The 16,671-nt window shown below is 40.7% G+C and overlaps 1 protein-coding gene across 2 annotated transcripts in view; it reads right to left on the bottom strand.

The window, feature by feature from the left end:
- Positions 1-7,068: 7,068 nt before the first annotated feature.
- Positions 7,069-16,671, bottom strand: part of lypd6b (LY6/PLAUR domain containing 6B) — a 52,985-nt gene continuing 43,382 nt past the window's right edge. For both annotated transcript variants that reach the window (XM_017695008.2, XM_017695009.2), the window contains 4 exons: positions 12,206-12,324; positions 10,758-10,856; positions 8,654-8,784; positions 7,069-8,304 (listed from right to left, as the gene is read on the bottom strand). In XM_017695008.2, coding sequence (XP_017550497.1) covers positions 8,128-8,304; positions 8,654-8,784; positions 10,758-10,856; positions 12,206-12,311 — 513 coding nt within the window. In that variant the 5' untranslated portion in view covers positions 12,312-12,324 and the 3' untranslated portion in view covers positions 7,069-8,127. The remainder of the gene's footprint in view (positions 8,305-8,653; positions 8,785-10,757; positions 10,857-12,205; positions 12,325-16,671) is intronic.

Genomic DNA, 16,671 nt, shown 5'->3' with positions numbered 1-16,671 from the left:
GCATGTAGGCTTAGCATGAGTGTTACTGAGGAAGTCCAAAAGGCCATAAGGCTCTAGTTCAGCCATTCATCTAGGCTGTAAGGCAGAGGAGTGATGTAAATTAAAGATTCTCAAAATTAAAATGCCATGTACTATGCAGGATAGATCATAAATAAAGGCCTAGCACATTGGAGCAAGTGCCCTAAAACAAGCTTCCTCAGTAGGGCATAAGAGAGAAGACAGACACTTTATAGGGAGCGAGTAAACTTGTGAACTTCTCAAGGCCAAAAACCGAGATGGAGAAATGCTAGAATGTGTTAGAATGTGCCTGGCACAATGTTCTTTTTAAAAATGATTCAGACTAGACTTGGAGATAATGGTTTACACAAGACCCTATATGATAGATGTATGAAGGTCAATTTGGATATAATGGTGGTTTTATGAAATCAGGAGATGACAAAAAGAGGTGGGGCGATGTCACCCCACCGTCACCGAGGGTATAAAACATGTGTACAAACTCTATATATTTGTGAGTGTTGCCCAAGGGCCCATTGGTAATACATTCTCCATGCTCAAAAGGAATTAAGGACCTGCACTTCTTAATTCTGAAGAGTCTTCTCGTATTTCTTAGTTTGTTCGATTCTTTTTATTTTCTTTCAACAAACAATTGAATTCATTTTATTTCACAAACCATAAATAGTACTTAGGCTTGGTGGTCAAACAAGTGTCGAGCCACGACAGGAGTCAGACTCATTTTCCACACTAATAAAACCCAAACGCCATCAGTGGTGAAATAAAACCAGTTCCACCTTCCAGACGATCAAGATAGTCTGAAGTAAGCCAAACAAGTAGATATGATCATTCGTGCCATGAATTACTTTGTGAACCGTCAACTATGGTCCATAAGATGACTTTAATTTAGAACATGTATTATAAATTCATCTCGTGGGCCAGGTAAGGTAAGGCCTAGGCAATGGGCCATATGCTGAACACCCCTGCTGTAAGGGGAATAATGTAGACTTTCAATGACTGGTTCTTTAGAGAACCATTGAAAAATCTGTACAACTGTTCATATCATAGCTTTTATTTCATATTAATGCACAAAATCTGTATGCTGGAACGTAATGTGTAGGCCAATCAGGCATAACATTATTTGTTGTTATTGTTTCTGCGCTCATTGTCCATTTTATAAGCACCACTTACTATATAGGTGCACAGACTTTAGTCCATCTGTTTCTCTGATGCTTTGTTACCCCCTTTTACCCTGTTCTTCAGTGGTCAGGACGCTGATGGACCTTCACAGAGCAGGTACTATTTGGGTGGTGGATCATTCTCAGCACTGCAGTAACACTGACGTGGTGGTGGCGTTTTAGTGTGTGTTGCGCTGGTCTGAGTGGATCAGACACAGCAGTGCTGCTGGAATTTTGAAACACCATAGTTTTAAACAACATAGTCCACCAACCAAAAATATCCAACCACCAGCGTCTTGTGACCACTGATGAAGGACTAGTGGATGACCAACCCAAACTGTGCAGCAGCAGATGAGCTGTCGTCTCTGACTTTACATCTACAAGGTGGACTGACAAGGTAGGAGTGTCTAATAGAGTGGACAGTGAGTGGACAGTGTTTAAAAACTCCAGCAGCACTGCTGTGTCTGATCCGCTTAGACCAGCGTAACACACACTAACACACCACCAGGGTAAAAGGGGACTAATAAAGTATCAGAGAAACAGATGGACTACAGTCTGTAACTGTAGAACTACAAAGTGCAGCTATACAGTAAGTGGAGCTGATAAGATGGACCATGAGTGTAGAAACAAGGCGGTGGTTCTAACGTTATTTCTGTTCTGTGTATATATTTGAAGTCTTATTTTTTCATGGGTTCTAGGAAAAACATGGTTCTTCTATGGCCTCACTTTAAGAACCAGGAACAAAATATTCTTTCTTCATTTTTAATTTAATTTCTTTTTTTTTGCTTAATCTGAAAATACCTTTTGGAGATACAAGACTGTTCTGAAAGTGACAATAGAACTATCATTCGATATCATTTGTTTCCTTTGAAAAGCTTTCCTTTCATTTGAAAGATCAAGCTATACATCTACAGGTACAGTTTGCTGCAAGAACATGGGTTTGGATTTGAGCCATAGGTCATTTGAAACAGAGATGGTGGTTGTGTGATGTAGCCTCTCAGCACAGTAAGGGCCAAGAATCATTTGACTGCAGAAAGCCAATTATTGAAACTGCCACCGTCAATCACCTGACTTCAATAAATCAAGATAAATAGAGTCCACTTGGCACCAGTTTGAAAATCAAGAGCAGGGCCGAAAAAGGTGCCTTTGTTCACGATAAGCAAATGGCAGACTTTAAACGTCACCTTTCTCTTTTAAGGCCAGGATCTGATAATCTAATAGTTCAGTAATTCAATGAACTAGATCAATGAAATAAATATGACAGTAGTAAAAGGAAGAACAAAAGAAAGCCCACTTGATTATAGTCCGAGTTAACCTCTCCCATAACTCAAATTTGAACGTGCAATTTAAACATGTATGACACACAAATGGTGTCGTGCCACATGGTCTGTAAAAGGTCATGCAAAAGGTCATTAGGATCAAACAAAAGACTTTATTATTACCACCTTTTCTATGAAATCTTGTGCTTCATAATAATGTATAAGGATGGTATGAAAGGGATGTGGCCTACTTTGGGTACTCTGGAAGGCTCTATGGAGTTCTGTAAGGTTTAATAGGAATGGTTGACCTGTTCTAGTAGTTACTTTATTGCGAAAATACAGTCATATGCAAAAGTTTGAAGAATCTTGATTTTGTCTTCTTGATTTTGAAATGGTAAATAAGTTAATACATCCTCTACAGAAAACACTTTATTTTAGTGCACAATGGCTGTTTATTTGCATATAAGTTTAACAAGTTTAACTGGAAAAAAATAATAACAAAAAAATGCCATAAATATTGCACAAGCCAAATTTTAGCTTGATTTGTTTTCCCCAGTATGTAAAATTCAGCACATAAACAGCAGCTGTGCTATAAAATATGCAGAAGTGTGCAACTTATACTTAGAAAATCACCAGAACATGTAATTTGACCAGGGGTGCCCCTCTATATCATAGCATTATATCATAATGTGCTATATTGTGGTGAGAAAATATGAGAGAGTGATGACTCCAAAAGGCCTTAAAGTTACTGAATCCAGCTCCACGCCTAATAAAGCCAGAACAAAGAGATCCAGCAGCCAGTGCAAGCAGCACACACTGCGGGGCAGTCAGCGGAGCAGGAACACACTCACACACCAACACAAACACACACGCTTTTGTTCCATAGACAGCTGAATTCCGCTCAAGTGTCCAAACAGCGACACCAACGCCCACAGACTCTTTAACACTCATCACACACGTTTTCCCTTTTCAAAAACACTGATAAAAAACCTGGGCCGCAAACACGCACACTTTCACACTGTCAGTCAAACCAGCACACAAAAGCACTTACGGCAATTTCGTTCCCCCCAAAAACCATTGTGGAGGGAAAAGCCATATGTCATGTTAAGTCAGACAAAACCAACCCCATTAGTTTAGACAGAACAGATACAAATGGCTCATGGCTTTGTGTTTGGCACGGACAGTCCTTAGGGAGTCTTCTTAATGTGGTATGAACTCTGGGTAGAAGAAGGCTCTTTTCACTGATCTCAGAACTAATTTCATCATAAAGACAAGGCCAAAAAAACATCACTAACAACCAACACCACTGTCGTGAGAAGGTGTGGAACATGGATACATGACAATTACTGACAAATTGCATTTTTAAGCCCTTTCAAAGCTAGATTAAGGCCACTCTGCATACCTTTGTGCATGATTGTGCCTTCAGATGTAGTAACACCTCTGTCCCCAGATTCAGCAAAACCTCAGCTTAAGAAACAATGCACTCAAACCCCCCCCCCCCCAAAAAAAACCCATTATCCATCCATCCATCCATCCATCCATCCATTATCTTCCGCTTCTCCGGGGTTCGGGTAGCGGGGGCAACATCCTAAGCAATGAGGCCCAGACCTCCCTTTCCCCAGCCACTTCCACTAGCTCTCCAAGGGGGATTCCGAGGCGCTCCCAGGCCAGCTGGGCAATATAGTCACGCCAGCGTGTCCTGGGTCTTCCCCAGGGTCTCCTCCCAGGTGGACTTGCCTGCGACACCTCCCGAGGGAGGCGTCCAGGAGGCATCCTAACCAGATGCCCGAACCACCTCAGCTGGCTCCTCTCGACGTGAAGAAGCAGCGGCTGTACTCTGAGTCCCTCCTGGATGACTGAACTTCTCACCCTATCTCTAAGGGAGACTCCAGACACCCTACGGAGGAAACTCATTTCGGCTGCTTGTATTCATGATCTTATTCTGTCGGTCATTACCCAAAGCTCATGACCATAGGTGAGGGTGGGAACGTAGATCGACCGGTAAATCGAGAGCCTTGCCTTATGGCTTAGCTCTTTCTTTACCACAACAGACCGGTAAAGAGCCCGCATCACTGCTGACCCAGCACCAATCCGCCTGTCAATCTCCCGCTCCCTTGTACCATCACTCGTGAACAAGACCCCGAGATACTTGAACTCCTCCACTTGAGGCAAGAGCCTATCCCTGACCCAGAGAGGGCTCTCCACCCTTTTCCGCCTGAGAACCATGGTCTCGGATTTAGAGGTACTGATTCTCATCCCGGCCGCTTCACACTCGGCTGCAAACCGATCCAGCGAAAGCTGAAGTTCGCGGCCTGATGTCCCCAATGGGACCACATCATCTGCAAACAGCAGCGATGTGACCCTGAGGTCACCAAACCGGACACCCTCCACCCCCTGACTGCGCCTAGAAATTCTATCCATAAAAATTCTGAATAGAATCGGTGACAAAGGGCAGCCCTGACAGCCCTGAGTCCAACTCTCACTGGGAACGAGTCTGACTTACTGCAGGCTATGCGAACCAAACTCCAGCTTTGTTTGTACAGGGCCTGAATGGCTCGTAGCAAAGAGCCATGTACCCTGTACTCCCGAAGCACCTCCCACAGAATACCCTGGGAAACACAGTCGAATGCCTTCTCCAGATCCACAAAGCACATGTGGACTGGTTGGGCAAACTCCCATGAACCCTCCAGAATTGGTCTAGAAAGAGTTGGTCCAGTGTTCCACGACCAGGGCGGAACCCGCACTGCTCCTCCTGGATCCGAGGTTCGACTATAAGCCGGACTCTCTTCTCCAGTAGCCCTGCATAGACCTTTCCAGGGAGGCTGAGGAGTGTGATTCCCCTGTAGTTGGAACACACCCTCCGGTCCCCTTTTTTAAAAAGAGGCACCACCACCCCGGTCTGCCAATCCAGTGGCATTGCCCCCGATGTCCACGCAATGTTGAAAAGGCGTGTCAGCCAGGAGCCAGGCCTGGGGGAGGGGCTCGCCAGCGAGCGTCTGGTGGCCGGGCATTTACGCATGGTGCCCGGCCGGCCCAGCCCAAAGGAGCCACCACCAATGGGAGGGGCAGTAGTAGGGGTTCGGTGCTTTGTGGATCGGGCAGTGTCCGAAGGCGTGGGCCTTGGCGTTCTGATCCTCGGTTGCTGAAAAACCCATTATATTAGAAGCTATTCAAAAAGCAACCTCAATAAACTGTATCTACACCATAGAATGTCTCATTAGTCTATGAGCAACCTCAATAAACTCTCCTACACCATAGAACATGAAATATTAGTCTATGAACAATCTCAATAAACAGTTGAACAATCGAGAATAGGAGATATTAGTCCATGAACAACCTCAATAAACACTTGTACACCATAGAATATGAGATATTAGTCCACAAACAACCTCAATCAACTCTCCTACACTGTACAACTGGAGATTCTGGTCTATAAACAGTCTGATGTACTAGAACAGGAGATATTAGCCTATGAACAATCTCAATAAACAGGCCAATATATGAGAACAGGAGATAACTGTCCTAAACCAAAGAATGTGAGATATCAGTCATATATACTGGACTGGGATATATTAGTATGTAACGAACCTCAATAAACTCTCCTAAACCATAGAATATGAGCTTAGTCTACGCACAGGCTAAATAAACTGATACACAATAAAAGGTCTGATACACAATAAAAGGAGATATTAGTCCACGAACGCCCTAAATAAACAGTCCTATACACTAGGAGATATCATTACATGAACAACCTCAATAAAAGCTCCTATTTAGAAAAATAGAAGATATTTGGTTTTTCATTATCTGGATTCTGTACATGTGGCAAAGGATGTAAAGTGTTCATGACCAGGATTGACAATCACTGGCTTATATGATTACCATGAAAAGAGGTAGTAAGCTAAAACAATAAGTAGTAAGTAGCAACAAACAGGAACATTGTTTAATACATACAGTTCATTTTAATGCATCTGCCCCACACTGAAGTGAGTTCTACTGTTATTTCCATGAATGCCAGGACATTCATCTGGAGGGGTTCTCAAGGAAAGGTAAATATACTTATACGTATGTTTATTAAAAACATTCTCCGCCATGATTGCATATGAGATTCCTTACTGGTTCATTTTCAAAATGAAAGTGGTTTGTCAACCCACAGCAGATGGAAAAGGCGATTTTTCTCTCTAAGGCAGCATCCCAAATACTTTATTACACTCTCTAAATCCATCCATCCATCCATCCATCCATCCATTTTCTAAGCCGCTTCTCCGTCAGGGTCGCGGGGGGATGCTGGAGCCTATCCCAGCAGTCTTCGGGCGGAAGGCAGGATACACCCTGGACAGGTCGCCAGTCCATCGCAGGGCACACTCTCTAAATCCCCTGTAAATTAAATGATTTAAGTAAAATCTAAAACTTATTGTTCTCCAGAATGTACCTTGTGAAAGAGCACTATCTACCAAAGTAATGCTAGGAAAAGAAATAATGTTAAATACTAAATTATGATAAAATGATGATTAAGCTCACTACCCAAAGGAAAGTTGCAGCAGATTATGCTTTTAAGAATCAGAGAGGCAACAGTCACTTTCTTCAAAATGTATTGTATTATTTATAAATACTGACAAAGTCTTTTACAGCTTTTGCCTATTTTATTTTTGGTTAGAATTGCAGAGATTCAGTGCACGAAGAAAGTGAAATTTCTTCTTATTCAATGCTCCACCAGTAACACAGTACATCAACTGTCTTCTTTTTGCAGTGCTTTTGAAGTAAAACATCATTGCTGGATGTTAAGACATCACTGTCTATGGACAGGAAGCGTCCAAGTCATCATTGCTGAATGTTAAAGCCTCTACTGGCTTGGGGTACCAACCTTTCTTCTGGAGAATTCTACATTTAGAAACCTATGACGATACATTCAGAGTCTACTCACTGGACTATCTGGACGGTATCTGGGCTTAGAGCCACTGAAGGAGGCTGCTCCACCTCCAGAAACCCTTCACTGTGGTCAATACAGACCCAATGAAGCATTACAGAGGGGAATCCGCTCCCCTCACAGCTAAATAATTTGCTTCCTTTTTCCTGCCCTATTTAGCATGTCATTGGCAACCACTCGCCATTGGCAAAGTCTGTGATTCCATTGGCGAAGCGTCTTTGCTCGATTTCATGGTTTGGACATCTGCGTCCATTGGCAAAATCCTCAGGTCAGTGGGACCGCCTCTGTTTTCCATTGGCCACGTCCATATGTCGATCACTGGATGAGATTTTTCCAGCCTTCCTGAAGGCTTTTGTCCTCATTTCCAACTTGAATGTCTATACTGGAACGTCCATGTGTCCATCACTGACTTTTTCCACCACTCTTAAAAGCCATCGTCCTCATGACCGACTCAGAAAGGCTGGCACAGCTGATATTTTTTTACTAGAATGTTCATTTGGCAATCACGGAAGGCACACAAGGACATTTTCCCAGCATTCTTGAACTCAAAAAGCTGATCGGCTGGCATCACCTATATTCCATATTGGAATATCCACCCTGGAACGTCCTAATGTCTGTTACAAAGTCAAGCCATGACCTTTTCCGGCCTTCTTGAAAGTTTTTTTTCCTCCTGGCCAACTTGAAAAGATGACTGGGTTTGCTGATACTCCAGCTTGCTCCATGGTGAGGAGTCCTCAGCTCTTTTGATTAGTGCAGTACATGCAGGTTCTTCTGGTTACTGTCCCAAAAATAACAGTGCTAACAGAGCAGGAATGATGAGGAGCAGGTAACTCCATTTCGTGCTACTGGGGGCAGCAGAGCTGTAGGCTTGACTCCGCGTGAACACAGCGTTAGTGTGATTAGTGGGCACCTCCACGTTACAAGCCATGCCCTCACAGCACGATACACACTCCTGAAAGAGAACAAGAGATGAAGATTAATAGCAAAAGTCAAGATTATAATGGTTTTAAGAGGTAGCAGCAATTTTGAAATTTCAGTGTGATTCTAGTGGCTATTCTACTAGAAATTAGGTTTGTGAATATTGTTGTTTTCTTCTTTTTCTTTGTTGTCAGTCTTTGAGACAGTCTGTCTCGACAGCACTGACAGAGTATCTCACACTCTGATGAGGGAAAACTGGAGTGTCACTCTGTCAAATGGAGTCCCAAATGTCTGGAATCAGTGAATCGACTCCTATGACTCCCAGCCATATCTGGAAGAGAGCTGTAAACTGTGTGTATGTATGTGTGCGTGTGTGCACTCACTGTGTGGTGTGTGTTTCCGTGATGTCGGCAGCCTGCTGCATTGCAGTCCTCCCATGTGGCACACCTTTTAGTTACAAACTTGGTTTTCCCATGATGACCGAAATGATGTACAGTTATACAGAACTGTGTATCTGTGGGCAGCAAAGGCACAGAAAGAAATGAACAGTGTTTAAACTGTTTGTACTATGCAAATGTTTTAACACGTCTTGTTGATGTTCGAAGTGAAAATAATTGAAGGTGCAGTGTGTAAGATTTAGCAGGATCTATTAGCAGAAATGGGATATAGCATAAGTATAAACCACCAAGTAAAAAACCCACATTAGCTCAGAATAAGCCAAGGGTGGGTCATCTTGCAACTGAGGCTGTGAGGTTGCTCAGCCATGTTGCCACAGCAGTGCAGAACGGACCAACCAACACTTGTTCTAGAGAGTAATTTTATGCTAAAGCAGGAGCCTGAATTTGGTAGTGCTACAGCACTGGTTGGTAGGTAGAAAGAAGAACAATCAGTGTGAATCCTTATAGTCAAAGAAGCCACCACAGGTTCTACTACATGCTTGGAAAGGGAGGGGTGATGGAGGGGTATTCAGTTGGTTGCAATCTGCAACCATCCTCTACATAGAACACACTTAAATATGACAATTTTAAGCGCACAGTTCTTAATGGCTCACCTGCAAAGAAACACTTCATGAGTATGATGTCACCTAAATAAGAGTGATGTCCTGTTCTGATCCAATGGACTGGGATCAACCTTGATACTGACATATTTTAAAGGACTGGGTATTGGCCATTTTAAGCCCAATCCACTTTATGATCTACTAATGCCACTTTTACAGAGGGACCATAAACAAATAATAACCATAATCTGTGGCACGAAGGCATGTTTTTAGAGGCTACCAAATTGGTTTAAATGCCTACAGTGTGGAACTATATTAATAAGCAAAATGAGATCTTTTGTTATCTGCAGTGCCTGTGTTGCGATTGTGTGTAAGCCAGTCGCCTTTTATGAAAATATAGGCATGTACAATGCGAGTGCGCAGAGCTACATTCTTCAAGTCTATTTTTTGCCACTTACCACTAGCACCAAAAACAGGAACAAAAAACATTTGCAAGTTGCAACAGGTTAAAAACAAACCTATCTTAGGAAATGCTCTGTTTTATAGGCATACATGTTGCTTCTGGTCGTTAACAATAACAGCATGTTAAAAGCCAAAAAAGGAGCTGGCTACTGTGAGCAATATGAAATATTTGTGTATTTACAACATTATGAAGTCTGAAAACTGTGCTTCAGTTTCTTTCAGTCCGAAAAGAACCCCCCCCCTCCCAAAAAAAAAAATCCCCCAGTTTCTTTCAGTCCAATAAGAATCGCCCCATCAGTTCACAATGTATACAACTGATTGCTACGCTATTTTAAAGTGACTTGTCTCCTAATCAGTAGGGAGGTCAAACTGGGTCATAAGTCAATATTTAATACACTTGTAAAAATCAGGCCTAAAACAAAACAATAGTTCAGAAAACACTCATGAGTTGCAAAAGGTTAAAAACAAAACTACCTCAGAACTTCACTGATCAGCAGCTTAGCATATCTAAACTGTATGGTTGTATTATCTATGAAAAGACAAACATTAGTGTCAGTTTACACAGATCCAGTCATTAAAGTACCGGGATTGGATTGGGGCTGTAAAAACACTGGATCTGAATAATCTTAACAGTTAAATCTTATGGTTCGATTTTGATAAATGTTCGTTTGAATGAATCAAACTTGCTGAATGAATCACTGATTTACTGATGTCGAATCAACTTTATCCTCGTTTTTTCCTCTTTCATTTGATTCAGCCAGTGAGTCTGTTGTTCACTACTTCTACTAACTAATGGAGTCAGATTGTACAAATTATATTAACTGTAATTGGAATAACATGGAGGTAAACAGTAAATGCTACCAAAAGGAGTCTGAATCGGTCTGATTTATTGAAAAGTGCGGTTCATAAGAATGATTGATCTGGACATCACTACATGCAGAACTTGTGGACGCACCACATTACTTTTTGTGAGCACGATGTGTGGAATGCGTGTGGGAGGACACTTGGAAGAAGACAAGGTCACTTACTCTGTGGACACCACTTGTCTTCAGCCCAGCGATTACAGTTGTAGTTGTCCGAGGCCTGCTCACATGTGAAGCATTTGAAGCTCTTGGGGTACGGAGTTGCTGCACAGACATGATGTCTAGGTTACAGATATGAAAACAGTACAATGGAAAGCTAGAAACGGAGCCGCACTGCTGAGATTACACTGAACTGTGGCGTACAAAGTCACAGCTCAGTATAAAAAACAACAACAAAAAAACATTTTAAAGGAATTTCCTCTAACTCACAGCTCATTGCAATAACTGTAGAAATTCCGCTGTACTGGGTAAGTGTAGATAAGTAGAACAGGAGCTATTTTGTTATTATTTAAATCTGAGCTATTTGCTATTGTTGTTTTGTGTCTTGTTTTGCCAACAGAATGTAAATGGAAACTAAATATAATTATAATATAATACATTTTTAAACAATTGACCTCAGCAGTGAGTTTATCACAATATACATTAGAATAAAGTCATATTCATAATTCAAATAAACATAAAAACAATAAAAAGTAACAAGAATTTCTTGGGTCCATATTTTACCTTGACACCTTCACAGCCGCCACAGAGACTCGTTAATATCATCAATTATATCATGAGCTCAATTTACTGAGCACTGATTGGTCAAACCAGGAGCTGCATTTTAACTACATATAATACTGGACTTCCTCGAGGAGAGGCTTGGGAATGGTTAAAAAAAAAAAAAACACACTAACATGCAGAAAATCACTATTATATATATATAAAATATTTATTAATTAATATTCCATACATTTTGTTTATTCAAATATTAACACTTACTATAAAAATGAACACAGACTACACAAATAAATATATTTTGGAAATGTGTCTTGGGTGCCTAAGACTTTCACACAGTACTGTGCATCATTTATTATGCAAATCATATGACAATAATTATGTTATGTTAGATCATTACTAGGACTGTCACGGTTAACAATTAAAAATGCGTTAACATAAGACAAACAATTAATTACTGAATTACTGAAAACAATCTACACATTCTGATGAAGTGTATTTTTCCACACATCTCTCTTCAGGCTCAAATTTTAACAAATGGGACAAATACAATTAATAACATTTAACTACACGATATAATGTGATTAATTACAATCAAAATATTTCATGCTTCAATTAAGTAAGATACTAAGTGGAGTTACGACATAACTGAAGTTTGAGGAAAGACCACGCTGAAACTCCTCCTTCCCAATTCCAGCTTCCTATCAACACCAGTCCTTCACTCCTACTTGTGATGAAATTTCGCCTTCACAAATTAAGACATAACATCTTCAATATCTTCAAAACATCAATATAATCTCAAGACTTGTAAGGTTTAGTTTCCCATTGCTGTGCTATTGAGGCTGCATGGACAGAACTGCTGTGTGGTTATGTGAGCTAAAATACAATCCACTCACCATCCACTGGAGGCCTGATATTGTAGAAGTTGATGCCGTCACATCTCACCACGGCCAAAAGGAACTCTGAAGCAATGACTATGTACACAGCTGTGGGGACGGCCATCCTTGAGGAACACCTATAATGAAGAAGTAAGGTCAATAAACCAGTCTCTTGTGTGTGGACAGTTTAATACTTTACAAATTGGGACACAATTACAAACATAAAAAGGCAGAACACAGAAAATTAAACAGAAGTTTTAAAAGCAATATATATAATTTTTCCAAACAAAGTTCAGTCTTAGACATTGATTTAGCATTTACTGTTTCTCATGATCTGAGTAATCCCAAAAACATTCAGTGATGCTGAGGTCTGGACTCTGGGGTGGTCAGTCCATTGTTCTGAGAACACCGGCAGCTTCTTTGTTTGATGTGTCCGTCTCCTTTTCTCAGTAAGAGCTTCTTGAACAGCTGCACATCCTTTCAGACCCATAGTGCTGAGTCGTTTTCTCACAGTGGAAGGATGGACAGAAACACTTGTGGATGTTTTCAGATCTGAAGCAGCTTGATTTTCTCCTCTCTCTCAAAGATGAAAGCTTTAAGTGCTGTTTATCTGATGGGGGCAGTTTTGGTGTCTACCAGGTCTTCCAGGTGGTTGTTAGGAGTCCCATTTTCTCTGCAGCAATATTTTTTTAAACATAGTTTTGGAAACTGTTTTTTCACTTATTGTCCTTTCACTTTATCATATCTTCTATATAATCTCGTCAGACATGCGATTGGATGCTTATGCGTGTTAACTACCATTTTGAAAACCAAATGCGCAAACCATCGGACAGTTGCCTCAAAGCGGACTGATGTTGAGAAATCTCAAGTAGACTTGCTAATGTGGTTTCTGACACTGTATAACACAATAAGAGTGCATTTAAATGAACTCCGTAATCAGAAATCTGATAAAGAGGCTGGATTTGAACTCTAATCATATTTCTCAGTGTATGTGGACTCTTACTCTGATTTCTTTTGGATTTCTCATTCTGCGCATGTGGGAAAACAGACCAGGGTACCGGAAACACTCTTATACTCTTACACTCTTATACAAATATACAAAATGACATTACACAGCTAAAAACAGAAGAAGCAGCCATCTTAAAGGTTGACGGTTTCCTTTACTTATTAGCTACATTAGCCTTGCAGCTCAAAACTAAAGTACAAATTTCAGATACTCAATGCATCTTGGCTGAATGAAAAATCTGCATTGAGGGCATAACTTTAAATGTGATTTTTCTCTAAACCACTGCTATAAAGGTAAAAGGCTAATAGTGAACAAACCAGGCCAAATGAATAACTTTGGGACAAGCAATATGACTTTTTCAAGCAATGACTAATAGACCTTTAGCTGAGTTCAGGCAACTGAGGTCAGACTAGAGGTGATTTAATGGGTTCAGGCCAAGCTAGTGCAAAAGGTCCCCACAAAAGCACTTAAGACCAATAAAAGACAGACACCAGATGTCAAACAGCATAAATAAACCTTCTCCTGACCCACACATGCCTTCAGGCATGGGATGGCCAAGCACGTACTCAATGCCATGTCTAATTTAGGCTCTAGAAAACAGTTATCAGTGCACTAGTTTGGGCTGACATCTCAGATAAGCTATATGTACACAATATGTAAGGTTTGGAAGGAATGTTAATTTTATTAAAATGTGAAAAAAAAAACTTGGTAAATGTTACACCAAGCGATTGCAAATAATGTAAACCTGGGCCAGTGTAAGAGAAAGCAAAGGCATAGAAATTCCATAGATTTTCCAAAATTTCTTCATAATTTAATGTAAACAAATTCAGGGTTTTACAGTTAACTGATTTCTTTCCAGTGGTGGTGATAGGAACCAGGGGTCACCATGTTTACAACACAAATACAGCCATTTTAGCTACCATCCAGAACCACCAGTGAACCTACATGTGCTTTTTGATATGCAATGTTGGTGATAAAATAGTCATAAATCTAAAAAAAAGTGCCTATTTTGCCTAAGAACATCTTGAATGTGCCTCTCCACCATGAATGTTTAAGGCCAAAATCTCCTCAAAACAACTGTATATTAACTGTCTGTGAGGAAGCTTTTAGAGGTGGACATCTGGTTCCTGTCACTCCTACAATTTTGACTCTGAACGTGTCTCTAGAATGGAGCATTTCACACCGGAACACTGAATACTATCTGGAATCTACTGTACAATAAACTGGCCACTGTCGACATGTTGTCTCAACTATCTCACTGTTTTAGGCCGTGTTACCCACCACTAACATCACCCAGCATTCCTGTATCTCATTCAAGCATCGTCCATCCGTAGCCAATCAATGATCCACTCTGGCAACAGATCCATAGCTTTGTTTTTAACGTTCTGTTATTATGAGCACAGTTGCTATGAATGACTTCACTGATTTTTGTTTGATAAAACTAAGTACGGTGGGAAAATAACGCTGTAAAAGAGACTCGATAACATATCACAAAAATATCTCTCATGATTTCTAATTGCGTCATGTTCAAATAAAACAACCGCCACCTGTATCAGCCTTTTAAGACCATGTGTGTGCTCAGGGTGTCCCCTTATAAAAACTAGCGCTATATGAGTTCATGAGAACCTGCAAAAGAAAGAACTCCCTATTAAAAAAGCCTTGAAGCCTATCAGATGCCCTGATAACATTATTAGAGAGTAAACAAAGCAATACAGTGAACTAACATGCACTATACAGCTTTATTTTACTATATTAAGTACTACACTCACTGGCCACTTTATTAGCCAGTAAAAGGTTGGACCCCCTTTTGCCTTCAGAACTGTCTTAATTCTTCTTAGCACACTTTCAACAAGGTGTTGGAAACGTTCCTCAGAGATTTTCTTTATTTATTTATGTTACAGTTGCCTTTCTATCATCTGGAACCAGTCTGCCCATTCTCCTCTGACCTCTCACATCAACAAGGCATTTTCGTCCACACAACTGACCGCTCACTGGATATTTCCTCTTTTTCGGACCGTTCTCTGTAAACCATAGAGATGGTTGTGCGTGAAAATCCCAGTAGATCAGCAGTTTCTGAAATACTCAGACCAGCCCGTCTGGCACCAACAACCACGCCACGTTCAAAATCACATATTCAAACTTCTAGATATGACTGTATTAGTTAAACAAGCAATGAAACAAATCAATAAAGGTACACATGGCTCTGGGTAATGTTATCAGGCCAACATGAGCAGAAAATGCTGGCTCAGATATGAAAATGAATCCCATCTTGTGTCTCAAATTCTAGCTTCAAATAGCCCAGAATCGTTTGTAGTGCATGGCATAAGATCAACAACAATGTCATGAGACCTCAGTAAGGTGTGGGCTAGTACAGTGTTTGAGTAGTTTCATCACAGCATAGACACATATTATGGAAAGGAATTCATGCCAGATTGTAAAGCGATCACTACAGTGGAAAAACGTGAAATGCAATGCACACACATTACTTTTCCATAGTTTTATGCGGCATATGTGCCAAAATGAAAGACCTCTACTACGTTGTTTTCAGGTCGCTTGAACTCTTTACTGAGAGTTACGTGAGAATTAGCATTTTTAAAAAATGAAAGGCTGAATTTAGACTGACCATCAGGGCCTCCTCCTCACCATCACCAACCTGCTCTCCTGTTCATCTGAGACCACCTCTACCAGTGCAGTTTCTAAAGCTTTACCATCCAGTCTTCAAACAGAGACCCTCTTAGCTTCTATTTAGTATTTAGCTTATTAAATTGTAAATACTGTTTGACCAGCGGGAGGGATTTTTTCCTTGCCACCGTCGCCTCTGGCTTGCTCACTGGGGGATACATGTTGTAACTGTATGTTTTCAAACTTCTGTAAAGCTGCTTTGTGACAACATCGTTGTAAGAAGCACTATACAAATAAACTTGAACTGAATTCACACCAAGAAATGTTTAAAAAGGCATTATTATACTGCTTTCCACTGTGCAACATTAAATCTATGTCATGGATTCTTCACTTTTCGTGTTGGCACATTTTCTGCATGTCATTGTTTAAATGCAGTCTCATCTGATCTCACTGAATTGTCACCACTTCGGTTGCATTCCAATGAGACGAATACATTTGAAGTACAAAAAAAAAAGAAGTCAATCGAAGTGAAAAAACATCACAACAGAGGAACTGCCTTTCATTTTTGATGTGTTCTGCATGAAACTATGGGAAAGTAATATCATGTGTAGAATGCATTTTCCGTTTTCCACCGAGAAAATGGGACTCCTAACAGCCACCTGTAAAACCTGCTAGACCGACAAAACTGCCCCCATCAGATAAACAGCACTTTAAGCTTTCATCTTTGAGAGAGAGGAGAAAATCAAGCTGCTTCAGATCTGAAAACATCCACAGGTGTTTCTGTCCATCCTTCCACTGTGAGAAGATGACTCAGTGCTATGGCTCTGAAAGGATGCGTAGCTGTTCAAGAAGCTGT

This window comes from Pygocentrus nattereri, chromosome 6 (assembly GCF_015220715.1).
Source record: "Pygocentrus nattereri isolate fPygNat1 chromosome 6, fPygNat1.pri, whole genome shotgun sequence".
NCBI classification, from domain to species: Eukaryota; Metazoa; Chordata; class Actinopteri; order Characiformes; family Serrasalmidae; genus Pygocentrus; species Pygocentrus nattereri.
The sequence above is the reverse complement of the archived record's forward strand: the minus strand, read 5'-3'. Positions and strand labels throughout refer to the sequence as shown.